This window comes from Notamacropus eugenii, chromosome 1 (assembly GCF_028372415.1).
Source record: "Notamacropus eugenii isolate mMacEug1 chromosome 1, mMacEug1.pri_v2, whole genome shotgun sequence".
Taxonomy (NCBI): Eukaryota; Metazoa; Chordata; class Mammalia; order Diprotodontia; family Macropodidae; genus Notamacropus; species Notamacropus eugenii.
In genome coordinates, this window is record NC_092872.1 from 495,625,008 (window position 1) to 495,650,869 (window position 25,862).

General features: G+C 40.5%; 1 protein-coding gene across 1 annotated transcript in view; it reads right to left on the reverse strand.

Moving 5' to 3' along the window:
* MYT1 (myelin transcription factor 1) overlaps positions 1-25,206 on the reverse strand; it is a 197,244-nt gene extending 172,038 nt beyond the window's left edge. The window contains exon 1 of the mRNA XM_072633218.1: positions 24,907-25,206. Within this exon, the coding sequence (XP_072489319.1) occupies positions 24,907-25,165 (259 nt within the window). The 5' untranslated portion in view covers positions 25,166-25,206. The remainder of the gene's footprint in view (positions 1-24,906) is intronic.
* Between the last annotated feature and the right edge of the window lie 656 nt (positions 25,207-25,862).

Sequence of the window (25,862 nt, forward strand, 5' to 3'; positions counted from 1 at the left end):
TGCACCTTCTAAGGGATGAATATGCAGTCTGAGCACACACACACACACACACACACACACACACACACACACTTACTGTCAAGATTTCCTACCAGCTACACACTCTGCTCTTAAGAAGTACAAAGAAATGATTTTCCGATTTGACTTTAGTGAGAAGGGAGGTCAAGAATGTAGCAGAATAAACTTGCAATAAAATCAATAGGATTCCAATTCCCAGGGCTTTTGACTAACTCACTGAAGGATCAGTGAGAGAATCTCTCTGGGTTTCAATGTCAATTTCAACAAAATAGGAATGTAAACTCTAAATTCTGTCACCTTAATCAAATCCTGTACCTTTCTTCTGGGAATCTTCTCACCCACATGTCAAGGGTGACCTGAGTGCAAAGTGTTGTTCGATAGACAACATCTATCTCTCTTCCCTTTGGTAGTGCTTACCTACTTACCCCACAAGAATAATGATTCATGTTGGGTGAGGCATAAGGCACAGTGACACCATTCATTTCCCTATGGCATCTCTCCAAGGAAGGAGGATGCTAGGAAACAATTTCTTTGTGGGTTGGAAAAGCCTGGGAGCAGCTTAATTTGCCAGGCTGATCTAATCTAGGTCCTGCAGTGCTCATTCTAAAACTCCTCAAGGGGATGAGCTATATGTGTGGGGAGGTGGTAAGGATACCAGCTTGAAAGGAGGTCTGTACGTCAAGTCATTGAGAGTGAGAAAGTGCCTCTGAGGACAGGTGTATGGAAACATACAAAAACACCCCCTTCACTGTGACATACAGTATGAAATTTGGGATTGCATTTCCCACCCCGCAGTGAAGGTAGGCTTTAGCAGGGTGCTGATTGAATGTGCAAAGATAATAATTAGTCTTGTAAACATATTTATGGAGGTGCAACAATGGGAAAAGACAAGCACAACCATTACTGTTGTCAGTAAATACGCATTTTAAAACCAACAGGCCCTTATTTGCATACACAATCACTGGCTTTTAAATCTAAATGAAAGATATAATTAGGAGACTAAATTTCCAGGTGTGATTACCTTCTCTAGTTCTGTTTTTCCCTTTAAAAAATCACACACACACACACACACACACACAAAACCCTCACAACAACAAAACAAAACTTGTCTTTGTTACCTACATCTCTTAGAAACTATGCTCAAACCCATGCCATTTGTGACAATAAAGAATCCAAGAAGAAAGATATATAGTTGGAGCCTTGGAGGGGGGATCTGATAGACTTCTATAACATTCAGTAATTTAATTTTTAAGTTACTCCTCCCCCAGTCAACACTATAGAATAACCCCTCTCGCGATAGATCCTTTGATTTAATGTGACTGTTGCCTAGCCCAGCCCAGTCTTTTTCCTAATTACATATAATTGTGGATGTAGAGTTGGCAGGAAACTTCAGGGTCATCCAGTCCAATGCTCTCATTTTACAGAGGGGGAAACTGAGGTCCAGTGAGGTAAAACAACTTATCCAAGGTCGCATAGGTAGTAAGTGGCAGAGCTGGTCCTCAGACTCCAAATCTAGGATTTTACCACGATGTGACTTTGCTGGCCCCGAGGAGTAATTCTCTGAATCAATAGTGAATAGACAAGGCAGAAATGTGAGCTTAAGCTTCCCCACTAAGAGAGAGCTAGAGAAAGCCAGCTTTATTCTCTCATCCTCTGCAAAGGTATACCTTCTGAATAAGCCATCTATCTGTGACTTATTTTAAAATTGTAAAACCTAATATACACTGTGTGTTTTGAGGGACTTTGGAAGATGATTTGATAATTTAAAAAAATTAGACCATGTAAGGATCCTGGAGCTATACTAATCTTGTGATTTCCAGAAAATGTGTTGCCTTTTCCAATAAGATACTCACAGCACCCCTTAACCAAGCAACCCTTTGTAATATGATAATGGCATGAGAAAATGTCCCTGAAAGAATAAAATGTGGATTATCACCATGTTCTGTCTTTGACTAGACCAATGGAAAGAAACCAGGTTTTACCACTAAGTACTTAGTGGGATCAGAAGTCACGGGGTCATGGCACTGTAGAGTTTAGAAGAGGGATTGAGAGTGAGAAAGGACTTCAGAGGTCATCTCATAGATGTCTTCATTTTATAGATGAGAAGAATGCTCTGAAAGGTTGTAATTTGCCCAAGGTCCCACACATAGATATCATAAAAGTTAGTATTTTAAACCTCATCCTCTAACTCCACACAGCCAAATGACAAAAATGGAGCATAGGGAGAAGTAAAGCAATGTGTTAAGATCACGGAGGTAATAAATGGCCTCAGATGGAACCCAGGTCTTGGGCCAAATTCAGAATTGCTTCTGCAGTTGATTGTATTTTTCTCCTGAGTTGAAGTCTTAGTTAGTTTAAACAAATCACTTCAGCTTTCTTGACCTCACCAATAAAATGAGGGAACTGGAGTAGATGCTATCTAAAGCAACTTTCAGCTCTATCTCCAGTCTTATGAACTTGTAATTAGAAACCAAGTTGTGGACCTAGAAAAGCCAATCTAAGGTAGCTTTCAGACAAACCTTGCAAGACTTGTGTGAACTGATAATGAGTGAAGATAACAGAGCCATGAGAACAATAACAACCCTGTAAAGGTAAATAACTTTGAAAAACTCAAGATGTCAGATCAATGTGATCACTAACCATAATTCCAGAGGACTGATATCTGGTTCCCACTTCCTCACAGAGTGCTGATTGACTCAGGGTATAGAGTGAGACTTTTTTTTTACATAACCAAAGAAAAAATTTGTTTTACCTGACCATGCATATTTCTTACAAGGGTCTTCTTTTTCTTTTAAATGAAGAGATAGAAGGAAAATAGATTTTTTTTAACAGAAAAAAGTAAAATTTAATTGGAACAAAAGCCAACAGCTATTTTAAGGCCCAACACCAGAGACCAACTGTCTAGTAACCACTATGTTTGTTCACGTAAGAACTTTGCTTCTTTGGATGCAATGGATATTGCTAGAAACTCTGAGAAGATGTGTTTTCACTGACAGGCAAAGAACAAAGCAGTTCTCCTCCAAACAAAGCAATAGGACAGGGATGTGAGGTTTACATCTGTGGTAGGAAGGGAAATGAAAGCAGCTTTGCTGCACCATTAGACTAAGGCTGATCTGAGCTCATTAGAGTTATCTGCCTCATTCCTAGTGAATACATCCTTCTTAGCTAACACAGACATCAGCATACACAGAAAGTTTATCAGTGGTTGTAAAAGGTTAAAAATGGCCCCTCTTTTCTAATGCCTGATATTCATTCATATCACTCACATGTTTCTCAAGAGCAAAACACATGCCACCCACATATGGTGGCACTATTTATATGTGTCATTTTCTCAAATATGGTGATTTTTCTTCTTTAAAAGCTCTACACTCCATAGAGAATGCATTTAGCATCAGGGGATTTCTCTTCCTTAGTCTGGTGAATCTAAGGTTGGAGGAATGGGCTTTCCTTCCCAGGACTAGAATGACTCCTTGCAAGGAAGGTAACCAAGACCAGAGAAAAAAGGAAGATAAATGGCTCTTATTCTCGCTGGTGGATTTTTGCTCTTAGCTGAAACTCAAGGAAAGCAAAATGAAGACTTGCTGAATGAAGCAAAGAGAAATTTGTTTTGACTGAATTTTGGTGAAAATGAGAGAAAGAGAATGAGAGATAGAGACATAAAGATGGAGATAGATGCAGAGACAACAGAGAGGAGAGTGGGGGAAGAAAGACAGAGGAGAGAGAGAAAGAGATGGGGATAGAGAAAGAAAGAGACAGGGAGAGGAAAGAGAAAGGGAGTTGGTAATTTTAAAGCTCTGCACATTTTACCCATTATTTTGCTTCTAATTCAGCATCACTGGTACTCTCTCTATTCAATAAAAGCCAAATGCAAGGCATGTCCCTTAATCTCTCAAACAGCAGCTGAGAAAATAATATAGATGTAACTTCCAGCATCAGACACTTTCTTTTCCATTTATATGCAAATACTGACCTTTCACCCAGGCTGTCTCAAAGAAGTATTTCCTTAAAAATGCAAATAGCATGTTTCAAGCAGTTACTCTGACTGCGTCTTTTTTTATGTTATTATTATTATTTCTTTTAACCAGCCCTGCAGAAACAACTGCTAAACCACACCACAGTGGTAATTACTTTCTGTACCAAATCCCAAGGCTCTTCAGAATCAGTGTGTGCCATCAGTGGTAGCAGGCAAATTCACCCTGCTGGGGAAGGGTGGATTTCACAGAAGATGCTATATGCCAGACCTAAGACCACTGCGGGGGTTACTGGGGTAAATCACCCTGAAAGAATGGAAGGGCCTTGGACATAGTATTTCAATGTCACAACGAGGAAAAATATGACCCCATAATTTCTGCAAAACTCCACCACCTGTGTGTGCAATACATGCCATATTGTGTTAAAGTTTCAACATATCACAAACAGGTGAAATTTCAGAAATATATACATGTTGACCAATATGTAAAGATATAATTCATTTGGTCCACATAGCATAGCATTAGTAGTATGTTTTATCAGGTTTCAAAAAAGAGGTAGCATATCTGTCACGTAGTAATATGGCTTTTTGGTTCTGAAAAGGACTCCTTCAGTCATTTACCCCTGGCTATGCTAGCCAGTTGAGTCTTAGACACCCTCTGCTATCCTACCTAGCTGTCCAGGCCAAACAGGGCAGACAGAACTTAGAGATTTGAGACTCCAGAGAGAGGCAGTTGATGCAGGCTTAAAGATAGTATAATGGAATTTCAGCAAGGTCTTCAACAAAGTCTCTCCTGACAAACTTGTAAACAAGATAGGGAAATGTGAGTTGGATAACCACCACCACCACCACCACCACCACCACCACCACCACCACCACCACCGCCACCATCATCATCAGAGTATTGGCCAGAGAACCTTTACAGTTTCTTCAAGTTCCAAAATTCTATGATCCTAATTTAGCATCCAGTGTCAACCAGGAGAGAAGTCTAGTAAGGGTTGGGGGGGAATACGTTATTCTTTTTTCTATTCTATTCAATATTATCAGTGACTTACATGAAGACATAGATGGTATACTTTTCTAACTGGTAAGTGACATAAAACTTAAAGGGAGAGCTAACATAACAGATAATAAAAGTAGAATCCAGAAATTTCATAGCAGGTTAGAACAATAGCTTAAAACTAGTAGGATAAAATTTAATAGAAATGAATGTAAACTCTTGCACTTGGGTTTAAAGAACTGACTGAACAGGTATTAGATAAGGGAGGTGTAGATGTAAAGTAGTTAAAAATATGAAAAAATATATTTTATTGGCCTGAAGGTTCAACAGGAATCAATAGTATGATAAATTAGCTTAAAAGTTTTTAAACATTAAGTTGAATTAATAGAAACATCATGTCATAGCATGGAAGGTGGTAGACCTGATATATCTTTCCCTGCTCATATCCTATGTACCATATGTATGGCACTCACTTCTTAGTACCATATTTTTGGAAGGACATGGCTAGAGGAAGATAACCAGAATGATGAAGGGACTGGGAACAATGCTATGAAAAGATTAAAGAGCTAGGTATTTTCAGCCTGGAAAAGAGAAGATTTTGTTGAGGGAAGGGTGGGGCTATGGGGAAATACAATCCACTTTATGAAGAGAAGGATTGGAGAGTGGGATAGAAAAACATGGAAACTGTCTTCAAATATCTGAATTACTGTCATATGGAAGAGGGCTGAAACTTTCTCTACTTGTCCCCAAAAGGCAGAAGTAGGATCTGGGTAGAAGTTGCAGAGAAGCATATTTTTTCATAATTTAAGGAAAAATGTAAAGCATCACAAAATCTTAGATTTTAAAGGCCCTCAGACATCATCTGCTCCAAACTTGTACTTGAAGAGAAATCTCCTTGGAACATACTAACCCATAACAGGCTGTGAGTTCTCCATCAGCAGGAATCTTTAAGTGGAGGTTGTTGGGGAAGTTGTCAATAGCATTTGTTCTTTGGGGGCACCAGAATGCTTGACCACAACTAAGGTTAAGTCTCTAGAACAATTTCTGTGCCCACTTGTGGAGGAAGCTCAAGAAAAGATTCATATTTTAGGTAAGAAAAGGACTGACTAGCCCATGGGTGGGGAACTTGTGGCCTTCTAAGTCTTTGGGGGCAGCCCTTTGACTGAATTCAAACTTCAAGGAACAAATTCTTTTATTATGGGAATTTGTTTTGTGGAGTTGGGATTGCACTTGAGGACCTAGAAGAACACAAGTTGCCTTAAGGCCGCAGATTCCCCACCCCTGGATTAGCCTATACAATTCCTTTCAACTCTTTATATCTAAGAGAAGAGGAGGCAGAGATGGTAAAAGGAGGGGAGCATAGGTGATGATACCTGATGCACCACAGGTTGAGGTAGGGAAATATGGCAAAGATAAACAGGATAGAGACAGTAGGAGATGTGCACATGAAGGTATGAAGATGTAAGGGGTAAGCTCAGAACAGATACAAGGCAGTCTTGGAGAAGAGATAATGGCTCCCCAAGTGGTTCCCCAACCACAAGAAAGTAAATTCAGGCTGAAAGGGTAAAATTAAAAGGAATAAGAAAAAAACTATTTGCCCCATTTGTTGTAAGGTGAAAAGGAAGGCAGGACAGGAACAAAGCACATTTCCCTTGGATGCCAAAGTATATGTGAAATTGAAAAACAAACCCTTTTTCAATGACCTTTCCCCAAAACAGATAGACACATATGTAACATAGAATTCAATTCACAGCAATTTGAAGGAAATTCAATATCTTTCCTAGACAGTTCATCTTGGTGAGAATATCTAGGCCCTACTTTCCAAGCAAAAAATGTACACATGTGGCTATTAAAGAATTTGAGGTATGATTTATTTTGACTGTAAACGTATACATGGCAGTAAGAAAATCAAAATGAAGTTGTAGAAATACTTGCAATGAAGCCCAAAGTTCTCCAAACAATCCTCTGCATAGATGCCAAATTAATATTCTTAACATACAGACCTGACCACATTACTCTCCTACTCAACAGTCATCAAGACTCCCTATACTACCTTCAGGATAAAATATAAAATTTTCAGTCTGTCATGTAAAGTCCTCTGTAGTCTAGTTCCCTCTTACCTTTCCAAACATATATTATTCCCTATCACAAAGTCTGTAATTTGACCAAACTAGCCTAATGGCTGTTTCTTGAACTCAACATACTAAAAAATAACTTCTTTGCATTTATTCTGTGTATGCTTACATATGTTCAAATTGTCTCTTCCAATAGAAGGTAAGCTGTTTCAGAATATGGATTATCTGTTTCATTTGGGGGATGGGGTCTTTATACCTCTAATGCCTAATAGAAAGTCTGGCACAGCAGACATTTAATAAATGTTTGCTAATTAAATGATTGATTGCCTTCTACCTGGAGAGGGATCATAGAAGTTTTGATGAAGGAGATGTGACCTAAGTTCAACCTTCAAGAAAAGGAGATATTTTAATAGGCAGAGAAAAAGGTAGGGGAAATCTGCATCTTATATGGGAGAGACAGTGACCAAAGTCATAAAGAAAGTGTGAAGAGTATAATGAAATAAGATTGGAAACATAAGTTAGAATCAGAAAGTGGGTGGTCTTGAAGCCAAGATTATATACTCTTTCCTGTTGGCAATAGGGAGTAAATGAATGTTTTTAAGCCAAGGAGTACCATGGTCAGACCTTGCATTAGGAAAATTACTCTGAGCATTATGGGGAGAAACTGCGGTCAGAGACATCAATTAGTCAGCAATAAAAATCATGGCAGCAGTGTGAGCAGAAAGTCTTGATGGATTTGAGAACTATTGTGGATACAAAATCTACAGAACTTGGCAACTGATTGGAAAGAGAGAGAGAGAGAGAGAGAGAGAGAGAGAGAGAGAGAGAGAGAGAGAGAGAGAAAGAGAAGGAAGGAAGGAAGGAAGGAAGGAAGGAAGGAAGGAAGGAAGGAAGGAAGGAAGGAAGGAAGAAAGAAAGAAAGAAAGAAAGAAAGAAAGAAAGAAAGAAAGAAAGAAAGAAAGAAAGAAAGAAAGAAAGAAAGAAAGAAAGAAAGAAAGAAAGAAAGAAAGAAAGAAAGGAAGGAAGGAAGAAAGAAAGAAAGAAAGAAAGAAAGAAAGAAAGAAAGAAAGAAAGAAAGAAAGAAAGAAAGAAAGAAAGAAAGAAAAAGAAAGAGGAGAATGGGAAGACTCCTAAAGATAGTTCTAGATTTTAAGCCAGCCTAACTGGTAGTTAAAGGCTAAGGCCTTGGGGAAAAGATTTTGCCTCTTGTTTTATATGTTTCAGTATTTATTTTTGTTGGTTATTTAGTTGACAATAAAAACACTTTTTTAAGCCGCAGAGAATTCAATATGAGGAATGAAAAAGGTAATTGGATTTAATAGTTAAAGAGGTCACTGGAGATCTAAGAGAGAATGCATTTTTTTATTGAACTGATAGGACAGAAGCCACATTGCAAGGGGTTGAGAATTGCTCTAAAAGTTTACTAGTGAAGAGATAAAGAAAATGGAAGCATACATGGATAGCAGGTTAGGAGGAAGGTTTTTTAGAGGAAAGAGCTAGATGTTGTTGTAGGCAGAGGGAAAAGAGCCAAAGGAATAGCAGAGGAAAAGATTCAAGAAAGAGAAGGGAACGATTATCAGAAGGGATGGGATCCAGGTCCAGTAAGTCCTAACCAGAAGGGAAAAAAATAAACAATTTAAAAGCAGCTTCATATGGCATTTTTTCTGGACATCACCTGTGTCTCAGCTACCATCCAAATGGGTCCTCTTAGGGTTAGCTGCTTTCTCTTCCTTACAGAATCCAAACTTATCTTGGTGGACTGTGCAATTCAATTATGCTGAGAAAATATTCTCTCAGAGAATGTATTCCCTCAATTTCTTAGATCTCTTAGTACAGCTTTAAATCTCATTTACCCTCCCCATAGAACAAGAGTTCCTAATCCTGGGATCTATGAACTTATAAAAAAATCTTGATGGCTGTATGTCAATATAATTCACTTCCTTTGTAATCCTATGCATTTAAAAATGTGCTGAGAAGAGGTCCATAGGTTCACCAAACTGCCAAAGAGGTCCATAGCACACACGTTAAGAACTCCTGAACAGGGGAAGAAAGGTAACCACTTCCTTTTTTTCTGCCCTTTAGACACCTGATAATAGCTCTAACAGCTATCCAGCTCTGCCCTTCTCTCACTCCCTACCTCCAGTCTTCTGTTACCCAAGTGGAAGAAAAGGAAATTACTAAATTGAATTCCCAGGAGGTCCTGCTAGGGCAGCCCTCTTCCCTGGCCCTCCAGGAACAGATTGCTGCCTATTTTCTTCCATAAAAGCTATCCTCACTTTAAGAGGAAAAGAAGAACACCATTCCTTCTGCATTTCAGTGATCTGAAGAGGTCATGCCCATAGTACTAGTAGAGCGAACACACTGTCAGTCCAGTTGTCCCAAGCTCCAGGCCTTACCAGAATGTTTCAAGCTAATAACCTTGTCTTCATGATATACCATGAAACCTCAACTTTCTTCCTGTTTTGAAAGGAGAGGAGAAGGATACTACCCACAGTCCCCAGAGCCACACAGATCTTAGCACTTTAGAGGTTTGACCATCTTTCCTCCTCCAGGGCTGCTTCAACTTAGCCCCAGTCAACACATTCTTTAAAGGACTAGATAATGTCTGGAGAAACATCCAATTTCCCTACACCCTACCTCCAGTCTCTTTTCCTGTGGACTCTTTATAGCACTGACAACAAGTACAACACCCCTAGCATCTCTCCCTCCCCCCCCCCCCAAGGAAATCACTTTAATTGTCCCCAGGTATCATTACACTCTTATACCGGGAGATGAATATTCACCCCTCCTTCAGAATGCCGAAAGACCAATCAGCAGGAACCTGGGCTCTAAGCTGATTTTGGGGGCTCTATTAATCCTCTACAAATATTTAAAGAGATGTGAGACAATGCATAAAGAGTCTTCATTAAAAAGTAGACTTGACTGCTATTGCCTGATTTTCAGGTTGTAGTCATACTGAGTAGGCCAGCTAAGAACATTGCTACTAGGCTCAGTTTACAGCCATAAGAAATAAAGGGGGAAAGTGAGAAGTAGAATAAAGTGAAGAAACTTTGCTAATTTCCTTCTTTTGGTGTATGTCCTATTTAGCAGTCCATCAATTGGCTTTAAAGAAAAAGAGGTGGCACTGAAAAGAAAGACACTATAAAATACCTGCCAAAACTGACATAGGAACTATATGAACATACACACAAAACATTTTTATAGAAATAAACTCAGATCTAAATAACTGAAGTAATATGTTTACCTAACTAATCTATTCATTCGATGTTATCCCAATCAAATTACTAAAAAAAAATTTTAGTGAGTTAGAAAAAATAATAATAAAGTTCATGTGGAAGAACAAAGGTCAAGAACTTCAAAGAAATCGGGGGCAGGGGGAGATGCAAAGGAAGTAGATTCAGCAGTATCAGACCTTAAACTATATTATGAGTGAATTGTTGAAGCATAAAAAGGATAATTTTGGTTATTTTAAATTAAATTTTCTTGAATAAATAAAACATGTAGCTAAGAATAGAAGGAATGCAGAAAATTGGGGGGAGGGAAACTTTCACAGTCTATCTCCAGATAGGATGTGATTGAGTTGGAATATTGCTGTGGTGTAGGAAATGATGAGCTGGTTGATTTAGAAAAACATAGAAAGACTTGGATTTATGAAAGAAAGATGCTATCCACCTTCAGAGAAACAGGTAGAAAGAAATAAACATAGAGCAGTCTTACAAATATGGGTATGAGTAGGTATATATGTGTGTGTGTGTGTGTGTGTGTGTGTGTGTGTCTATGTTTATACATATCTGTGTGTGTGTATCCATGCTTAATTGTAACCTTCTTTAGGTTGCTTTGGGGAGGAAGGGAAAAAATAAAGTAAAAAATGCACAGCAAAAAAACAAAATAAAACCAACAAGGAAGCAAAGACAAGCTGAGCAACTTTGAAAACAATATGTAGTATTTATTATATGGGTTTTCTTTAAATGGAAATTCATTATTTTATGTTGAGTCCCCTCTTATGATCCGTTATGTACATGATAATGTTTTTTTTCTTTTCTCACTTTGTTTTAAAAAATTTACAAAAAAGAAAACTACTTAAAATGCCTAGTGTGGTTCTCCGATGGCATAGCATGGCAAACAAGTAACTGGGCAGAATGCTTGAGGAACCCAAGCTTCCTGGAGGCCTCACTGTCTCTTAAATCTACAAATTATAACCACTAGTAGCCTAGTAGACAAGTGACTAGTTTGGAAATACTAGATCACTGAACTTGCTTTTAAAACTAAACATTCCGTAGCTAGATTTCAATACAGTTAGTATTCTATGTAATCCTATGCATTTTATTTTATGCATTCACTCTAAGAAGGAGTCCCTAGGCTTCCTCAGACTGTCAGAGGTGTCCATAACACAAAAATGGTTAAAGATTCCTGGGTTAGGTGAACAATATAAAGAAAGTCTCCTACAGTCAGCATGATGAGTTCCCTCTAGCTACTTAGCTCACAGACTGTGAATTGGAATTATGTCACCCAAGCAGCTCAGCAATACTACAAAAGAAAAAAATCATAGGATTGCTATTTGAATGGGTTTTTTGAGACCACCTAACTCACCCATCTTGTTTTACAGGTGAGGAAACTGAGGCCTGGAGCAGGAAAGCAACTTGCCTAAGGTCACACAACTTGTGTAAACAGCTGAGGCAAAATTAGAACCTGGATCGTTGGATGCTAAATTTTTATGGTTTTTTAAATGTAATTTAAATGCAAAGTACATTTTTCAGGGTTTCATTTTTAATATAACCACTTTATATAAACAGAGAATGGAACTGCTGAAGAGGACGGAGAAAGCGACAGAGAAGTCTTACCTTGACAAGGAGGAAAGCTGGTTACTTAGCCTGTCATTCCAAAATGCAGCTCAGTTTGTTTTCAGAGCTCCCTGTAACTGACCTCTGTTTGACAGTGGAATGAAATTACAGATGTAAACCAGGCTCTTGCCCACTGTCTCCCTCACCCCCAAGTATGAAGCTTCATCTATTTAAGCAATAAAAAGCTGCGTGAAAGCAAAGATCAGAAAACGAAGACTAAGAAAAATAAAACTTGTCTCCTTTTTAAAAGGAAGAGGAGGAAATAACAATCCTACACAACAGATAACGAAACATCTCTCCCTTCTCTATGGCAGAGGGGTGGGGAACCACTAGGACAGGATGTTGAATATATTGTCAGAAGCAGTCAAAGTGTTTTTCCTCGCTCATTTTTCTTTGCTACAATGGAGAATTCTATGTGGAAATAGGGATTTTCAGAAATGACTGATACAAAAGCAAAAGGCATTGATACAACTTATTTTTAAAAAATAAAAAGGGGACAGATAAACCCTTCATTCAGTTTGACTTTTAAAGCACTTTGTAACCTGGCTGTTTTCCACCTTTCCTGTTTTCTTACAATTTATGCCTTCCACCACCCACTCACCGCCATGGTCACCACATATAGAAGTGATATCACTGGCCTTTCTGCTCTTCCTTGCATAAAGACACTCTATCTCCTGACTCTCAGCAGTTTCACCAGCTATTCCCCATATCTGGAGCTCTCTCCTTCCTCATCTCCATCTCCTAGCCTCCCTGGTTTTTTTGAAATTCCAGCTAAGAGCCCAACTTCTACAAAAAAAAAAAAAAAGACTTTCCAAGTCCTCCCTAATCCCAGTGCCTTCCCTTTGAGATTATCCACAGTTTATCCTGTATACACTTTATTTGTCTATTGTTGTTTGCATGTTATTCCCCATTAGACTATAAGCTCCTTGAGGGTAGGGACTGTTTTTTCCTTTTTTTATATCCCCAGTGGTTAGCACAGTTCCCAGCACATCGATTTTAATAAATGCTTGTGGACTTGACTTAATATTTGTTGGCTTGTATTGCACAGACTGACACCGATCAAATGCTTAGATTGACTGATTTCTTTTCCTTGAATGAAAAGAGACTAAATTGTTTCATTGAGAAGCATTGAAAAACAAGCCCGTAAGAATCCCGTCTCTGAATGGTCTCTCCCCGCCTTCAAAGTTTTCTAGAACACTCTCTCTAGATCTCTCCACTGCCCCAAACTTGCCCTGTCTACCATGTCCTACTTATCTAGATGTCATTTCCCTCTGGGAGAATGTAAGCTTTTTGAAGGTAAGAACTGTTATCCTTCATCTTCAAATTTAATAAAACTAAAATTTTCCCAATCCAGTCATTTAGGCAATTTTTCTCTCCAATACATGGTTTCTGAGCCCATTTTAGATTTGGAATCCTTAGTCGTTACAACCAATCCAGCATTTAACATGACAAAAAGACCAGACCTTCACAGTTAGAAAGAAACACACTTCCTCCCAGAAAAAAACACCAAGATGATAGGCTTCTTTAGCAAACTTGCACATATTTTCACTTATTACTGGGTCTATTCATCACTTGTGACTTTGGCCCTTTTCACTAGAGCAAGTCTTTGTGTGTAACAGATAATACTATTCTACTTTCCAAACCCTCATGTGGGAAAACCAGATGGGTGCTTTTATTCCCATTTTCCAGATGAGAAGACTCAAGCCCAAAGAAAGAATGAGTGTAATTGCAAGAGGTCCCTCACTTATTTATAGTCCCCATTTTGACCCAAAGGCTATTTTGGTAAATGAAGAATGTGTAAGCAATTGCAAAATTCCAAGTGCAAATTGGATGATTAACCAACTAACCACTCAATTAGCAGGTGCAACTTAGTAATTGAGCAGGCAATTTTATCTTGCATATGCAGTTAATTGTAGCAGCCAAAGTTGTACCACTGGCAAATCTGGGAACCCAATGAGACCCCTGCACGATTCTGCCCTCACAAACCTTGCCAGAGGAGTAAGTCACCTCTGAAGGCTGGATGCAGATTGTGTGTCCTGACTTTCAATTCTTTACAACAATTTGGACCATGTTTCCTTTCAAGGACACAAATGAATTAAGATCAGTTTTTTAAAAACTTCCTTCAAAATCTGCACTTGCACGTTCAATGTGTCCACAAGGGTGGCTGTAATGATTTGATTTTGTGATGTCTAGACAGGGAATTTAATGGCAAGTGGAGCTAAAGGACATTGCAGATGTGTTAGAAAGCCTGGAGTGACTTGTTTTGGGGGGTCCAAAATATTAAATTTGATTTTTATCACAAGATTATAATGAAAGTAACCACTGGACCATCAGTACGGAGCTGGAAGAACCTCAGCGGACATCTCTCATTTTTTTTCTATGAAAATGGAAATGTCACAGGTAGAATTTAAACCCAGGAAGGTTTTCCAACTACAGAACCAAAGTTCTTTCCAATTGATTAGTAGAAGAGATCTACAAAGACTGAGGCTAGGGAATTTAAGTTTGGGAAAACAGTTGAAAAACTAATAGTGATTTGCCATCACTATTAAAATGACCACATGACCTATCTGAATCATAAAAAAAAAGATTCAAGCTTCTAGAGTTCTTAATCTGGGGTCTGTGAATTTGCTTTTTAAAATTAAAATAAAATAAAATAAAATATTTTGATAATCACATATCAATATGATTGTTTTCCTTTGTAATGTTATATATTTTATTTTTATGATCTTTAAAACATTATTCTGAGAAGGGGTACACAGGATTCTCCAAATTACCCAAGGGGTCCATGTCATAAAAAATGGTTAAGAACACCTGACTTAGGCCCTTAGGACATATAAATAAACATTTTTTTCTGTTTTAATTTAAGCAGACTTAGTCTGGGAACTTTCTTGGTTCTTGTTTCCTTATCTGGGTTACCAAAGGCTTGTGAAAACTCCTGCAGGATCAAGATTCCCAGCCTATTGGACAAGATTTATTTATTTAACAGTCAGAGGCCCTAGGTCAGGTGAGGTATCACTTGTGCTGAAAATAGGCAACACCATCTGTTTTAGGCCACTGAAGGCAGGTGGAGAGAATGTGGCTGCTGGAACTCAGTTTTCTTTTCAGGATTTAAATAGACCTTGTAGGTGTTAAAACATAAGTGTTTCAACAAGACAATTCAGCAAACTTCACATGGAAATCACAGAGGTGGCAAGCCTGCCTGGGAGTCCTTTAAAGTCAAAATATTAGTTGGAGATCCTATCATGGGCAACAATAATTTTACCAGCAAGAGTCCTGGTCCTAGAGATCATATATGGAAACCTAGCCTAGGTGCCTATAAACCCCAGGCAAGAACTACTCTCTAAAGGAGTCTGAAATGCATTTCAGCTAAACATGCTCCACTTCCTCTAAGTCAGAAGAAGGCACTTAAGAAAACAAGACAGGAGCCTCTCTCTCCCTTGTTTAAAAAAAAAACCAACAAGCTTTTTCCCAGGACAAACTTTTCAACAAGACCAGTCTTGGGGCTTCCGTCTGGTGAGAGTGACTCAATTGCCTGATGGGTGACTATAATTAGGAGAGAGGAAAGAGACAGGAATATGGTCCATCTGCCCTCACCCATAACTCAGTTTAATTGGAGGCTTAAAGAAGCTGAAGCAGCAGTACTGTTCCTCTGGCCACACCTCACACCTGAACATCAATTCCCATTCATTTCTTAGGTAACAAAATAAGAGAGGAACAAAGGTCACAGATTGCTTATGCTGGGAACTTTCCCACTAATGTTTAAGACAATCCAAGTTGGGCAGTCAGGCATGAAGCATGGGCAGGCCAGTTTTGCAGCACTGAGTAAGAAAGGTTCTGAGGCCAGGATTCATCAACCTGCTAGCACCATATGGTCTGCACCTCCCTGCTGACTCTCCATCCCACCAGGACTTGAAAGTGGACAAGCCCTCCTTAACGTTTTACCCAGCCAGCAGAAAGAAGATGCTTGAACTCCCTGTAACAGCAACTAGCTAGTTCTTAGTGCTATGGAGAGATCACAGAGTTGGAAGGGACCTCTGAGGCCATCTAGTCTAAGCACCTCATTTTATAGAGAAGGAAGCAGAAGGTAATGGAGATTAAATGACTTGCCCAAGGTCACACACAAAGGGACTATCTGGAGCAGGATTTGAACTCAAGTCCTCTAAATCCATAACCAATATTTTTCCCATTATATCACGCCATCTCCCCTTCTTCCAACTTGATGGAATTTGTGGATTTTACCTTCTGTTCTAGCACTTAGCACAGTGCCTGACACATAGTAGGCACATTCAAAAATGCTTCTTGCTCTTACACCTACCCTCACCCTTAAGTGGATCATTTGTAACAGAACATGGGTATTGCAAACCTACTCTTTTGTTGTTATTGTTTGGTAGTTTTCATGTCTCTCTTTGTGACTCCGTTTGGGGTTTTCTTGGCAAAGATATTGGAATGGTTTGCCATTTCCTTCTCCAGCTCATTTAAAGTGGAAACTGAGGCAAACAAGGTTAAGTGACTTGCCCAGAGTCATACAGCTAGAAAGTGTCTAAGGGTAGATTTGAACTCAGGTCTTCCTGACTCCAGGCCCAGTGCTCTATACACTGTAGCACCTAGCTACCTCAACCTACTCTTTACTATATATGTATACACACACACATATACTTATATGTATACACATATATGTGTAGATATATAATGTCCACATCTGTGTCTATGCACACATATGTATACATGCATAGACACGTGCATTCATGCAAGCATACATTCATGCTCATATATATATACACACAAATATTTTTCATTCAATGTAAATATATTCAGAAATAGTTCACTTGACACTTTTGGGTAGAAGGGAAAAGATGTGTGAGAGTTACGCAACTTTGAAAGACTTAGAAACTCTGATCAATACAATGAAACCAACTGTAATTCCAGAGGATTTATGTTAGAGCAGATGACTCATCTCCAGATAGAGGTAATGGAATCAATGAATTTTCACTTCTATTCTCTTCTTTCCTAACATGACTAATGAGGGAATTTGTTTTGTTTGACTATACATATTTCTAACAGATTTTATTTTTCTTGCTCTCTCAATGGATAAAGGAGGGGAAGGTAGGAGAGAATTTGGAATTTAAAATAAAATGAAATTGAATTTTTAATTTTTTTAGAAAATAATGTTATCTATAGACAAAAAGGAATGTGACAATTACACATAAATTCCTGTTTAGTGGCCTGAGCTTCCATAACCGAGCCTCTGATGAATGCCATCCCAGGACTCTGGTGATATCTGTCCTGGTAAGGATAGAAACCAGGTCACAAATATCTAATACTTTGTTTTAGAAAGTCTTCAACATCTTTAAAGAGTTGCACTAATCCCCATGGTGACAGATGTACTAGGCAGCCTTGCTTGGGGTAGATTAAAATACTTCCTCTGATTTGCTCTTTCAGCTCATCTGATTAAAATAACATTGCATTTTCTTCCTGTGCTAACCTAGACATGAAAAAGGAAGATGCAGAGGCAACAGCAAGTGAAGGTCCTATACTCACCTCTCCACAAAAAAATAAGAGAGAAAAAGAGGGGCAGCAGTGTGAGGTAGGTACCCAGGTTATCTCTAAAGCTGCTGGAGATAAAAATAAAGACCTTTTCAAACCAGATTTTCCACTTGAAAGTATTTATTAATCTATTCTCTATGAAGCAAGGAGTTCAATGAAAGCCAAAGATCAAAGGCATTTTAATTTAGGTGAAAATGCTTTCCCCAACATTTTTATTGTGAGATTTAAAAAGCTGATGTTTGAGAAATTCAACTTTTTGTTACAGAAGGGATATATGCCCAGATGCTAGAGAGGTCTTAGCAATACTTTCCCAAAGCTACTCTTTCAACTCCCAAGATCAGCTCCAAACCTGTAAAGATGTCTTTGTCAAATAAAACACTACCAACTTCGGTCCTGGCTAGGCAGGAGCAGAGCATTGCTCTGGGCCCAGAGTCAGACAGCCTTGAGGCCTCAGACCCTTACTAGGTGTGTGATCTGGGCAAGTCACTTAAGCTGTTTGCCTCAGTTCCCTCAACTATAAACTGGGAATAATAAAGACATCTACCTTCCATGATTGTTGTGAGGACCAAATGAAATAATATTTATTAAGTGTTTAGCACAGTACCTGGAATGTAGTTGGTTACTTCCTCTCATCTAATTTGGCTAGAATCAATAGATCATATATTTAGAGCCAGAACAGAACCACAGAGACCATCCAGTTCAGGAAACTGAGACAGTAAGTGACTTGTGTAGCTAAGTAACTAAGCCAGAAACTGAACCCCATTCTTTGATCCAAATCCATCCTTCTTTCCACCTCAAGGAAAAGGCATTGTTTTGTATTTGTATTTGCATCCCCAGTGGTCAGGACAGTGCTTCCCACATAACTGGTGGCTAGTGAATTTTAGTTTCAGTAAAATATTTATGTAATCCTAGAAGGATTGAGCTCTTTGGTTGTGGTAGACCCATGTTCTATTAACCTAAACAACTAGTCACTGAGTGTGCAGAAAGTACTGTGAAGGATCCCAAAGTGGATAACACCATCTAGCTCAGTTCTCACACCAAGAGGAGGGATAAGTGAAATACCTAAAAATCTCTAAAGTCAACAAAAAGCAAAAGTGCCCTAAGAGAGGCATGTAGCATAATTAGGGAGTGGTAGAACCCAGAAAGGTTTATTGAAGGAGATGGCATTTGATCTGAACCTAGAAGGATAGAAAAGGGTTTTTGTACTTGCATTGATGGGGGCTGAAGGGGTGGAGAGAGAAAAGTATTCCAACAATTGAAAATAATTCCACATGCATTTCTTAGGTGTCTGCTATATTAGCATACTGTGTTTGGCTCTGAAAAGATAAGGCAAAATGAAAAACAGACTCAAGCAGCTTACATCCTACCAGACCATGGGCCAAGAAATAGAAAATTCCAGAGTGTTGGGGGACAATAACAGTCAGTCAACAGGCATTCATTAAGTGCTGACTATCCCAGACACTAATCTAAAAGCTAGGGTTAGAAGGAAAGGCAAACATCAGTAACCATTCCCAAGGACCTCACAATGTATACAACTGTTAGGAGATCAGCGGGACATAAGACTGAAAAGGTAGGTGGGGACTAAAGCGTGGAAAGCCTTAAATGACAGAAGTTTGTGCTTTACTCAAACAAAATGCCCAGTCCTTTGGAGGGCAAGGTGCCAGATAGCCACACCTCAGACACTAGACTTCCAAGGTAAACTTGGCCATTCTAGAGGTTCTAGAGAGGAAGATGTAAGATATACCTGCTTAGACATGGATTAAACAGGATCTCAAGCCAGCCTCCCACCTTAGGTCTGCTAGATCTTGGTTCTCCAAAATCAGAACCCTCTCCAGCCTCATTACTGTCTACAGAAATTCCCATCTCTGAAGCCAGCTGACTTCCCTATGCCTGTGACAGCAGGGGTGAAGATTTGCAAGAGGAATGGAGTCAAGCCACCCAGCAATGACTGGTTTCAGTCTTTCTGGGAAACAAGGCATTTTTAGGACTGAGTTAACTCCTGATGATGCTGTTTCCCACACACAATCTTCCTGTAAATGTAGGTTCCATAATTTCCCTTAAATTTATATTTTAAGAAACCAAATTTCTAGTTTATTCATGAGGAATGTGTGGGTCCTCCCTTAGGTAACAACTCCTTCAACAACTCGCAGCAAGGAGGCGCTGGTCACCTGAGGGACGGAAAGAAAAAGGAAAAGCAGGGCGAAAGGGAGAGACCCAGAAAAAGAAAAGAGCTGTGAGGACAGGAAGTTGCATGCATTATATTTTTTCAAACCAAGAACTTTAATAGCCCATTCTTAGTTAACTAATAGTTCACATCTCTATTCTGCAAAGGTTCACAAACCACTTTTCTCATAACGATCTTGAGATAGATCCTCCCGTTTTACAAACGAGGAAACTGAGGCAACTTGTCCAGGACCACACCGCTTGTCAATGGCAGAAATGAGACCCGAGCCCGGTTTCTTTCACTTCCAATGTACACTCTTTGAATTACACCGGGAGACCTCTTTAACTGAGCTTTTCCACCGCGGCTCCTTCTCCCTTCCCTACCCCCCAGCCCAAGAACTTAAGAGAGGGAGAAGAGAAAACTGAAACGGGCTCAGAAAGTCCCAAGACAATCCTGACGACAGATCAGGGGACAGCAGCCCGTCAGAGAGAGGGTTAGTATTTCGAGAAGCAGGATAAAATGGCCGTCCCGCAGAGTCTCAGCAGATCCCGATTCGGTGACCGGCAGGAATCATTCTGGGACTGCCTTGCCCCTTTTCTGGGGCCAGAATCCAGTCGACTAAGAGTCTCCGGGTTGAGCAAGTGGAGGCATACTACCGCGAAGTGGGTGGGGAGAGGGGAAGATGAGGTTGACGGAAGAAGAATGGGGGAAATGAACCCGGGCTCCTATCCCCACAGAAAAAACCTCGCGGGGCCTTGGGTACTGCTCACAGACCCGTCCCAAGGATCGGCGTCTCAGTGCCCCCTTCACTCCCTCCGCGCCGCGCCGCTCTAATCTCTGCACCGCCCCAAGCTGGGGAGCTATCCTTGCTGATCCGACGGTAAGTAGCTGGACAGCAGTTTGTTCCAGTCAAGATTCACTCTGCCCTTCCCAAGCGCTCTTCTTTCCCAGGTTTGTGGCTCTGGGGCTAGTTATCTGACTCCCTCATCCAAAAGTGTGGTTGACTCAGAAATTTCTGTCCTCTAACCTCCCATTTAGGGGCTGAGTGCCATAGACAGTTCTGTGGAGCGTCTTCCAAAGACTTTCCAATTCACGCCTCGGAACGGAGCAGCGAAGTTACTACCGGTCCCAAGCTCCCAGCCCCACCCCCGACCTGCATTTCCTGCCCTAAATGCCGGGCCCTAAGTGACCAGCTGTTTGACTCAATGGGATAATGACTTCCTTCGGCTCCGAGCTAGAAGTCACCTGGTCCTGCCTGTTCCCCATTCCACCCCTTCAGCTCCAGCCTCGGTGATTAGCTATGTAAATCAGCATCTCACAAACTCATTAAGGGAAGCTATAAAGCCCAGCCATGAATACATAAAATAAGATGGGGGAATGAGGAAGGAAAGGAAAAGAAGAGAAGCGAATGGGGACCCTATCCTCTTGAGAGTGACCGAAAAGCTCCTGCTGTCGGGACTTTAGAGCCTGGGCCAATGTCAACTTGATTAGAATTTGTGACTTCCTGCAAACACACAGAGGTTCCAAGGTGAATCAGAGCCTATGACTTCAGAAGCATGAGACTTTTTTTTTTTTTTTTAAATCTCAGCATTGAAAAGAACCTCAGGAATCCCCTTCGCAACATAACATCTAGGCAAATAGCTAACTTGAAAATGTCGCAGAGACCGGGAACTCTACTTCTCAAGGCAACCCAGTCTATTTTAGGTTGGTTCTAATTATTAGGAAGGATTTTCCCCTCACACGCATTTGAAGCTGCCTTTCAGCAACTCTCACCCCATTACCCCTAGTTGCATCCTCTGGGGCTAACCAGAGCGAGTCTTACTATTCTTACACATGACTGTTCTTTAAATATTTGGAAGTAACTATCGTATTCTCACTTCTAAATACCTCCTCCCCGTTTTTTAAATTAAATCAGTTCTCTTACGGCATGGTTTTGAGTTCCATCATCTTCCTGGTCAGCCTTATTGGACTAGCGGGATGCCTAACTAGGGTTGCAGTTGTCTCACACCCAACACAATAGAACAAATCCTGAAGCAGGATAGGGAAGAATAAGAAGGGTCTGGGCAAGGCAAAGATCAGTGTTGGGATAAAATAACTTGATTTCACACTGTGGGGCCATCTGTCTAGCTGTAAAGAAAGTGGGTATTTGGGATACTAATATTACATCTAAGTTTATAATAGAACCTAAGAACCAGGCCTAAGTGAGGAAGGTTACCAGGTGTCTACTGCCCAGACAGGAATGGAAATCCCCCTTGGATTGGCTGTTGAAAATACTTCTGTGCTCCCATTATTGGAAATACATTTTTGATGATTGGACAAATCATTTAGCCCAGTATCCTTCCCTGAAGGTATTTCCTGTAGGTCATTCAGAGGTGGTCAGATGGTTGCTAAAAACAGCTGCTTTAGTCTGAGGTTCCAGTGAATAGTTGATCAGAAATTCTGCACATATAGCAATTCTGGTGTCTCTGGGACCCTGGCCCCTGACAGCCAGGGTCACCAGGAAAGCAGGTTCCCTCGCCCCGAAGTCATGGGTAACTCACATAACATGAGCTACAGGGTCCTCCCTCCAGATGTAACACCTAAGCAAAAGGAAGGAAGGAAAGAAGGAAGGAAGGAAAGAAGGAAGGAAGGGAGGGAGGAAGGAAGGAAGGAAAGAAGGAAGGAAGGAAGGAAGGAAGGAAGGAAGGAAGGAAGGAAGGAAGGAAGGAAGGAAGGAAGGAAGGAAGGAAGGAAGCTCAGAAGACACCAAGAGAAAACAACAGTGATGTTGGGACTGAAAAAAGGATTTTTCTTGAAGACAGAAGCTCTCTTGAATCAGACCACAGCAGGAGAACCAATAAACACTTGAGGTTTCCAGCCTGGAGACACCTCTCTGTGAGTCTGCTCAAACTTTGTGTAGTCCCCATTGGGCCCCTTCTTTCCAGAAAGGTGGCTGCTGTGGAAACTGCCATTATCAGGGCTCTGATCAGGTCCAGAATCTGAACGTTCTTCTCTTCTTAGAATGCAAGATAGCCCCAAGGAAGGCTATGCAAGTCACAAAAGAAATAGGGACCTTAGCAGTCAGATGAGAACTGAAGTGACCACACAAAAATCATAGAACTTAGAACTAACTATAAGGGATCTGAAACAAGAATGAGGCAGTTAGGTGGCATACTGGGTGGAGAATTGGACCTGGAGTCAGAAAGACCTGAGTTCAAATTTGGCCTCAGACATTTACTAGCTGTGTGACCCTCAGAAAGTCACTTAACCTTTCTTTAGTTTCCTCATCAGTAAAATGCAGATAATAATAGCACCTACCTCCCAGGGTTGTTATCTCAAATGAGATAATAATTGTGAAGCACTTAGCACAGTACCTAGTATATAGTAGGCACCAGACTAATGAGAAGCATTACTTCATTCTACTCCTTTATGAACTGCATGTAGATTATTCCTCCCTCTTCTACTTTTTTGTCCAGCACTGTCCCATTTACTTTTCTTTATTCATGCTCCCAGCTATGCTAACAATAGTATCTTCCCAACCCACATCTCCACATGAAATGCCTCCCTCTTCCATGAAGTCTTCCTTCATACCTAGGCAGACAGTCCAGAGATAAAATTAACCTTCCCCTTTTCACATTTCTCATAGCACTTTCCTAGACCTCTCCTTGTGTTTATCACACTCCACCTCATTTTGAACTTATTCATGTATTTGCCACATTGTTCTAGTAGACTATAAGCTCCTTGAGGTCAGTAACTGCATCAATTTTATGTGTGTATCCTCAGCATTGAGCACAAGGCCTTACACTTAATAAATGTTTGTTGAATTGTTGGTATTGAAAGAAATATCTGTTTGATGCCATCTTCTCTTTCTTTCCAAACAAAGTATTCTTAGTCACAATCCCGGCTGCCCAGGGAACAATAAACCCAACATAACTGGACAAAGGAGACTTCATCCTGCCTTCCTTCCTTTCCATAACAGTGGAATAGACAAATTGTCTGAAGCTGAGATCCCTGTATTCCTGCTCTTTTGTTTGCCATTAATTAAAGTGGCCATATGGAAGAAGCTGATAATGGCAGCTGAGGAGCCAATGAGGGAGGGAATGGGGACTGTGAGGAGCCCGTGGCTGAAGTGGCTTCTGCCGGCAGCTCAGAGTAAAGGGGATCCTGGCAGAGTTCAACCAACAATAGATGGGAGAGTGAGCATAGCCCCAGCCTGTGTGTTTGTGTCCTCTGGCACTGTGGGCTGCCACAAGTTCTGTCTGAGCACCTCAGAAATGGCTGGCTGTCCTATACACAGCAGAGGCAAGAGGAAAGTAAGAGGCAGCCAGAACACTTCTGCCCACAGACCCCAAAGAAGGTTGTAGTCACAACAAAAAAGGATTTGCTTCATTCTACAAAAAGGAAAAGTCAAAAGGGCATTTCCTAGTGACTCTCCTGGCTGGGTGCTTTACTCAGTTTGGCTAAGCACAGACAGCCCAAGCATTTCCCAAGGTTTGTTTTCAATACATTGCGATTGGCTCCTTTGTTTACTCAGACCACTCACAATGACAGAGAGTAACTGAGGTTTCTGTCTCTGTGTGTCCTCTCAGTCCCCCCCCCCCCAATATCAGGGCAAAATAATTCACATCTTTCTTCCAAAAGGAAAATCATAATGATGATGATGATGAAGGTGGTAATGATGATACAAATGATCATTATGATACCGTGGTCAAGCAGACCACCCTGGAACTTGAACCCATATTCAGCTAATATTTAACTTAACTCACTAGGCATATTTTTTTGTCTTCAGAAATTAAATTCCCAACTTTACTTTTCTTGGTCAAGCCCACGTAATTAATAATAGCGCTACACAGACTGAAATTCTAAATGTGATAAAGAAAAAACTAGAATATCCTTCCTCCCATCAACATGGGCAGGTTTGCAATCACAAACAGCTTCTACCTCAGGGAGAGAGTAGAAAAGATGCACTTTCATGTTCTTTTCCTCGTTCATAAAAAGGAAAGCAAATTTAACCCAAGGAGGCAGCACCTCTAAGTCTCTCATCCCAGAGAACAGCAAACTAGGGGAAGTCATGTAGCTCAAAACTCAACTTTGAGAAAAACCTAGTTTTTAAAAACTGGAGAGAAACTAGTTGTTTTTCCGTATCTGTTCACAACAATCCATATACATAACCACATTTCTGATAGATTGGCTGAAAGGAAAACCTGAGCAGTGTTCCGTTAGGTGTTCTGTGCACCCCCAGCACCCCACCATAGATTTCTTAAAGCCCTCTGTTAGGATTTTAGAAATAGGCAACCAAGAGATCAAAAGCTTACTTCGATCACCACTGTTCAGTACCTTGGACTGGAAGTTACCATATGAGATATTCCAGGGAGACAAACTGTGAATCTTGTTTTTCCCTTGCTTCAGAGAGATCTTCTGTTCAAAGGAGTAGGGTTTCCTCCAGATAGAGAGCCACCAAATCCTGTGGCCACAGACATAATATCTGCTGTTGTTCCAGAAATATTCAGAAAGTTTCTTGGCTGGATACAAGGTTTTTCCCCCCCTGTTAAATGTATTTTCTGTCAGATGCATAACATATCCACTAGAATCTCAGAAGGAGGGGGGGGGGGGGAGGAAGGAAGAAAGAGGAGGAAAAAAATCCACACAGACCCAGGAAGAAGGAGAAGCAAATCCCTCAGTTCTCCAATGCAATTAAAAGATTCAACCCCTAGACCTGCTCTTCCTGCAAAGAAAGCCTTCATCTGACAAATTAACTGTTCTCGGAAGCCCTTTTCCTGATCAGTCTAAGGTGAAAGCTCCAGCCTTAGATATCTGCCTTTGTCAGCGAAAGAACATAATATTGACTTACCTTTCCCCACAGCTATTGTCTTTCCCCTTTCAAAATGACATCACGGAAAGCAATCATGAAATTTACATGGGGGGCTGGGTGGATGGAGGTGGGGGGAGGAGTTGGAGGGCAGCCACTTCGCTTACACCAGTCACATGCGAGCAGGATTGTTTGTTGGTTTCAATTAAATATCTGCTCCCCCTCAGTGTGTGAACTCCTAAGCCTGCTAAAGGGGATGTCTCATTTACTTAATGACCGCTCTCATTAAAGGGAACGGCACAGGGCTGGCGGAGGCGGCCTTTGTAAATACACTACCCATGAACCCTTGGGGTTGCAATATATCTGTTTACTCTCCGAGGTGAAATAAATTTACAGTATAGCATCAAAAAGATGGATCTGCTGACTTGGGGAGCGAGGGGAGTATCGAGGCCTCATAAGAGC